Source organism: Pollicipes pollicipes, unplaced genomic scaffold, assembly GCF_011947565.3.
Source record: "Pollicipes pollicipes isolate AB1234 unplaced genomic scaffold, Ppol_2.1 Scaffold_4219;HRSCAF=4965_pilon_pilon_pilon, whole genome shotgun sequence".
In the NCBI taxonomy this organism is placed as follows: Eukaryota; Metazoa; Arthropoda; class Thecostraca; order Pollicipedomorpha; family Pollicipedidae; genus Pollicipes; species Pollicipes pollicipes.
In genome coordinates, this window is record NW_023596448.1 from 24,890,209 (window position 1) to 24,896,654 (window position 6,446).

Below are 6,446 nucleotides of genomic sequence, written 5' to 3' on the forward strand. Positions count from 1 at the left end.
CTCTCTCTCTCTCTCTCTCTCTCTCTCTCTCTCTCTCTCTCTCTCTCTCTCTCTCTCTCTCTCTCTCTCTCTCTCTCTCTCCTCGCTCACATACACACACTCTCAAACACTCACTCCCTCTTATGCTGTGCAGCCTGTTTTTCCACATGCTGAACTCTTGTAGTCGATGCACCCACTTCCCAAATCACTATCACCATCCACTTACAATTCTCGTGTTCTTTTTGGCGGTGTCTGGTTCTAGTTGCTGCCTTGTTGGCCCGGAAACAGCGGCTTACCCACGATAACGTCACTCATCGCCGTCACCAGCTGACCTGCTCCCCTTGCAGCCCGGCTGAATGTCGCGAGGTGACACTTACGACGTGCGCATTTGTCGACCCGCTCCGCCGGCTGCGCCACGTCTCCATACGCCCGCTGTGTCGCTTCGCACGGAGCGTGCTCCATCGCGCACAAGTGCTCGCAGCGAGTGGCTGTCAGGCTGATGTGATCGCGGTCGTCGCAGGCGTGCTGTCCCAGACGCTGCCCGCGGCTCTCAACGCCCTGGTGCCGGACGTCGACTTCACCAGCTACATCGCCGCCAGCTACGTCAAGCTGCTGGAGGCGGCTGGGGCGCGGGTCGTGCCCGTGCTGTGAGTGCCGTGCAGGCCGGAGGCGACGGGGGAGAAGGGGGGGGGGCGTCGGTGCATCTCTGGTACGCAGCGTTGCAGGAGAGTGGGGAGTGGCGATAGTTGCGCCCGCGTTGCGACAGTGGCGCCTGCGCTGCGACAGTAGCGCCCGCGTTGCGACAGTGGCGCCTGCACTGCGACAGTAGCGCCCGCGTTGCGACAGTGGCGCCTGCGCTGCGAGAGTAGCGCCCGCGCTACGACAGTGGCGCCCGCGCTGCCGGCAACACCATCGCGTTTGGGGTGCGGGTCAGCTCGGCCAGCACACGTGTGGCCGTTGTCGCGGCCCGCCTGCCCGCTCCGAGCGCCTCAACGAAGATCAAGAGTGCATTGATTGTTGGGGTGCTTCGACAGTCCGGTCTGAATAGGCGAGTACGCGAGTGTGGTTAGTAAGGTGAGTTCGGTCAGGGTCGATTTTGACCTTGTTTAAGGTCATTTCGGATAGAATGTCCGTTCGGCCGCAGGTGTTGTCGGTTCGCTGGCGGTGACGCAGCAGGTTTGGGTGCTGAAGGATGTGCGCTCCGCGTGTACGAAATCTCGGATACGGATGTAGAGACTACCACACCACTGGGCCTTGGCCTCGTTCCTGGGAACACACGTGGCAGCGTAACTGCTATGTCGTCTTATTTGTTGTGCGCAGGCACTCTCCCGCTCCACGCCACGCGGCGCAAATAACAATCCAGCAACGTGATCGTGAACCAAAGCGTGCGTCCTCACCGTCCACCGGGCCGGCCGCGGTCGCGGTCCCAAATCACAAAGCTTGCGCCCTCGCCGCTCACCTCGCCGCGGCCGCCGACAGGGTCGACCAGTCGGACCACTACTACCGCGAGATGTACCGCTACCTGAACGGCCTGCTGCTGCCGAGCGGCGAGGCCAGCGTCCGCGACACGCCGTACGTGCGCGCCGTCAGGTCGGTGTGGGCCGTGGCCGGCAAGCACCCGAAGGTGAGAAGGCAAGCACCCGAAGGGACGCTGGCGGAGCTCCGCCGCTAGCCGGGGGCGGGCGAGGGCGTGGGAGAGGGGGGAGGGGGGCGTTCGTCAGGTGAATCTGTGTGGCTCTCCGTGTGGGAGCGACGATCGTGATGGTGTGATGCCTTAGCGTACAGGTAGTTGGCTTGGGCCTTCGTGTCATGGCGTATGGGTTGTATGGGGGGGGGGCATGATGGCTTCACTAGGAATTGGGGAGGGGAGAGAGGGAGGTATCCATGTCCCTTTCAATGTTCGTGGAACTATGCATTTGTCGTATCGTGACACACCGCTAAAATGTGGATCTTGCCAACAGCCTGCCCCACCATCCACCCCACCCCCCGTCCTCATAGTGGCCGTTCCCGCGTCCCGCCCACGCCGTTGGTCTCCCGCCTTCTGTATCAGGCTCCAGTGGCTCCCCTGGCCGGACTGATGACGGGCGTGGGGGGGGGGGGGGGGGGACAGGCTTGCGCTGGCCTGAGCGGGTCTGATGCGGTCTAGTCAGTATTGTAGGACCGCCGGACTACATCTGTCCTGATCAATCAAGAAACCTGCCCTGTCCTGACGGCAGCTGGCATAACCCTCCCCGCGACTGCGCGACCACTTCTCCGTGCTGGGTATCAGCCGTGGTATGGAGATGATCGTGACCTGACCTGACCTGACCTGACCCGACCTGCCCTGTCCTGCCCTTCCCTGCCCTGACTTGATCTGCCCTGCCCTGACCAGACCTGACCTGACCTGACCTGACCTGACCTGACCTGACCTGACCTGACTGACCTGACATGATCCTTCGCGCGGGTGTACGACCACTTCCCCGTGCTGGGTTGCAGCCGTGGCATGGAGATCATCGCGGCCTACCCTGTCGTGACGTGACCTGACATGACATGACATGATCCTCGCGCGGCTGCAGGACCACTTCCCCGTGCTCGGCATCAGCCGTGGCATGGAGATGATCGCGAAGGTGGAGCAGGACCGGATACGCTTCGCCGACTGCGACGCCATCAACATGGCTGGGCAGCTACACATAGAGACAGGTGAGCGCCGCCGCCGCCGCTCCGATGCGCCTGGCTGCCATATACACCGAGTGGTCGTGGATGAAGGGCAGATGTCAGCTAACTTTGGAGCGTGATAACCGTTTGATTTGTCTGGCTCGTGTGGGTGCTCTGTGGACCGCAGTGTCGGGTTGTCGTAGGGCGGTGACTGACGGCTGGATGTGGTGAGACGTTACGATTGGACGTTCGGCTTCTGGTCGGTTCGCTGCGCGCCGCGCGGTGGGCGTTCCCTGGCGAATGACTCCAGCCAATCGGGTGTGTCCCGCCGCTGCCGTGCACCCCGTATGCGTAAGCCTCGGCCTACGATCTTGGGTCTCGGACCACGCCGCCGGCGCCCTCGCTGGCCCACCGCGCGCTCATCGCAGCTCCACGTCCCCCATCGTCGCCGCCACGCCGCAGCGGTCGCCACCGCTGCACCGATGGAAACCGCCGAGTCAAAATCGCGCACGTCACACGGCCGTCACCTGGCCTCGCGCGGTCTGAGACTCGTTGCGCTGGCCTCTGCCAGGCATCGACCTCCAGCAACTAACGTACGGCGCCCTCTCCCTCACCGCAGACGGCGAGCGCAGCAGCTTGCTCCGGGACGTGGACGCGCCGCTGCGCCGCGCCCTGGCCTCGGGCAGCCTCACCTACAGCTCCCACGGGCGGTGCCTGACGCCAGAGCGGCTGGAGGCCGGCGGTCTGGCCGAGGACTTCCGGGCGGTGGCGACCGGGCGGGACCGCGCCGGCAGGAAGTTCGTCAGCGTCATGGAGCACAAACGGTGAGAGCTGGCTCCTGCCGGGCGCGCCGTCGAAGGGTGCCGCGCTGGGGAGGCGTACGGTAAGGAGCGTTGTTTGTGCTGGCCTGTGTGGCGGTGGACGCTTGGCAGGCGCGTGGACGCTTGGCAACGAAGCCGACGCGTTGTGAAATGGATTGTGGTTGATTGCAGCTCGGCGTGGGTGGGAATGTGTGGATGTCTCGAAGCTAGTCCCCTTCCTCGGGGTCTGCCAGTGTTCTGTTCTAAGGGTTTAGTGATGGGTTGGAGGATCTGATGTCGAACAAGGACGACTCATGTTGTTTGCAGCATGATGTTGCAATTATTGTGGCTGCGAACTGACGAGGTGTGTGCACTGAACTGAAAGTTTCACATTGGCCATCAGGTTGTCATTCGTGTCACTTGCCCTGGCTCTATTTGAGCCGAAGAGAGAGGGGGAGTCCTCATGTGTCGATCAGTTCAGTTCAGCTCGGTTTTACGAATAATCCACGAAGTGAGTTTTACCATTTGACGTCAAAAGGCAAGACACTGCAAGGACCTAGACTGGCTGTCACGCAGGACAGTCGGGTGTTCAGTTTATGCAACCAAGTTGAAAACGAACCATGCGTCATGCAGATAAAACACAAAACGAACGACAGCACGGTAAACAAACGAACAATTATTCACGGCAAACAAGCACGGACGAGCGTCTTGGACCGACGGCACGCAGCCCGTCGTCTTCCCGGTCGGTCTGGCCGCTCGCCGACCCTGCCACCTCTGCGCCGGGCGCGGGCGTGACGCCGGCCCCTCTGTGGCCCGTAGGCTGCCGATCTTCGGCGTGCAGTTCAGCCCGCAGATGTCGCCGTTCGAGTGGGCCCGCTCGGCCGAGGTGGACGCCGTGCCTCGCGCGCCCGACGCCATCCGGCTGTCCCAGCTGATCGCCAACGCCTTCGTCGACGAGGGTACGGTGTGGCGGGCGGCGCCGACGCCGAGCCCGGCGCGCCACGCGGTTCGGGACGGCCGGTCGCTGCTGCGGCGCGGAGCGATGGCCCGGTGGCGCCAGTCGTACTGGCGTAGGAGCTGAGCAGTCTCATCGTGGTCGTGAAGCGCCCCGCGTGGGGAAGAAAGGAAGTGTTTCTGGCGTTTTGTCTCATGCGAAGTGGTGAAACGCATACGCGCGCGCATTTGCAGGCCCTTTTAGAGCGAAGCGATCCATGTATGCTGGTCATGAGCATAAGGGACGTCTGAGCAGCTGCTGACTAACGCCCCGCGTTGTACGTTGCCCGGTCGTGCTGTCCGCTGCCACCCAGCGGCAAAATCTCACATGTTGATTTTTGGCCATTTTGCGTTGTTTGTCCTCAGATTCGTCTACTCATGCTGAGTTCGGTTATTTAAGCGAGTTGAAATTTTCACGAACTTTTATCCCCTTCTTTTAGCTAAGCAGTTTTAAAACTTTCAACTATTCGTTTCAGTGTCCTAATTCAGCATGAGTAGACGAATCGGATGACATTAAGAACGCAAAATGGCCAGAAATAAACATATGGGGTTTTACATTTGGGCGACAGTCGTATGCCATGGTGCTCGCCATACTCGATCTCCCCACGTTGGATGTCGCGCCTGACCGACGCTTGGTGCGCTCGGCAGCCCGCAAGAGCCGGCATCGGTTCCCGTCGCCGGAGCTGGAGGAGGACTACCTGATCTACAACTACGAGCCCGAGTTCACGGGCGTCGTGGGCAGCACGTACACCAGCTGCTACTTCTTCTCGTAGTTGCTGCCGGTCGAGGTCGGCCTTCCCGCGAGCCTCGTCTGTCGGAGCCGGTCGCTGAAGCCGCTGCCGGAGGCCTCGGGCTTGCCTGGCGGGCTTCTGCCCCACACCGGATGTCCTCAGCTCTCCCTGCGTGCGGGCGTGACCGGAAAAGGCGCCGGGCTCTGCCGCGCAGCGTGGCTACCGCGGCCGTCGCAGCTGCCGCCTGTCGCCGCACGCGCATTACCGCCCACTCGCTTTACGCTTTTTGCACCGCTGGCCTGGATCCGGCAGAGCTGCACCCGTGTGGGGAACGTACCCCGGACTGCGGGCGCGTTCTCGGAAGCCACTGATTGGCTTGCGGCCGACCTGATTAAAGACGCATTCTACTGCATGTGTGAACAGCTCGCTGAGGCAGCAGGGGGTTGTGTGCCTGCATATGCGAGCCTATGGTGGAAGCAAGTGCCAGAGCGTAGCGTTTAGCGTGGCGGCATGGTCCACGCCGGATTGCTAGGTGTTGCATGTACTTTTAGCCACGTCCACCTGTGTCAGGCAGTCTACAGTCACTGCAGCCCCGGGAGGTATTCGGAACGTTTGACGGTATTAAAACCACGCGATGCTGAAGACAGCCTCAGTCAAGGCGTTACTATTTTGGACAGTCGTATGATTACGTAAAAACGGAGATGCAGGAGACGATGTTTTCGCGAGAACGGTCACAGCAAACTCGACATATATTTATAGCTGTATCGCCATCTTCGTATATAACGTTTAGCGTTATGTTGTGCTTATGGGTTGCGATCCTAGCCCACATGCGAAATCATGGTGTGGTTATGTTATTTGCTGCATGCAAGTGTTCGTGGGCCTGGTACCTGCATGCCTGTATGCGTGTCATATTTTTAGGCTCTGGCTGAATCAAATACAAGTCACTGTGGTCCCTGCTGCTTTTCTTGTGGATTTCACCTTCCGAGGGTGTCATACAAATGTTATACAAGTGCAAATCCACAGATTACTATGGAATGGAATGTCTGGATCATCAGGACAATGTATATGGTCGCAAAATTCCGATGATTATTTTGTCGGCAATTCTTCCGATAGCTTACAATTTCCCTAACCTATCGTCGAGCAGACCACTTCAGCCAGCGGAGGCCTTCTGTGTAGGTCACTTTTGATGCATCTTGGTTGAAGGTGGCCTCTATGCTCTCATGTGAGGGTGATGAACGATTGACCAAGACGCAGGAAAGACGAAGCGAAGAGAAAAACCTAACGGTAAGAACAGATTCAAATATTGGCC

The 6,446-nt window shown here is 60.1% G+C and overlaps 1 protein-coding gene across 1 annotated transcript; it reads left to right on the forward strand.

Annotated features, from left to right (window-relative positions):
- Positions 1 to 499: 499 nt before the first annotated feature.
- LOC119095513 (gamma-glutamyl hydrolase) lies at positions 500 to 6,094 on the forward strand (the record flags this gene model as incomplete). Its single annotated transcript, XM_037218359.1, is given in 6 exon segments — positions 500 to 626; positions 1,459 to 1,603; positions 2,535 to 2,658; positions 3,233 to 3,437; positions 4,233 to 4,372; positions 5,055 to 6,094. Coding segments are annotated over 5 exon segments (708 nt in total). The 3' UTR covers positions 5,180 to 6,094.
- Between the last annotated feature and the right edge of the window lie 352 nt (positions 6,095 to 6,446).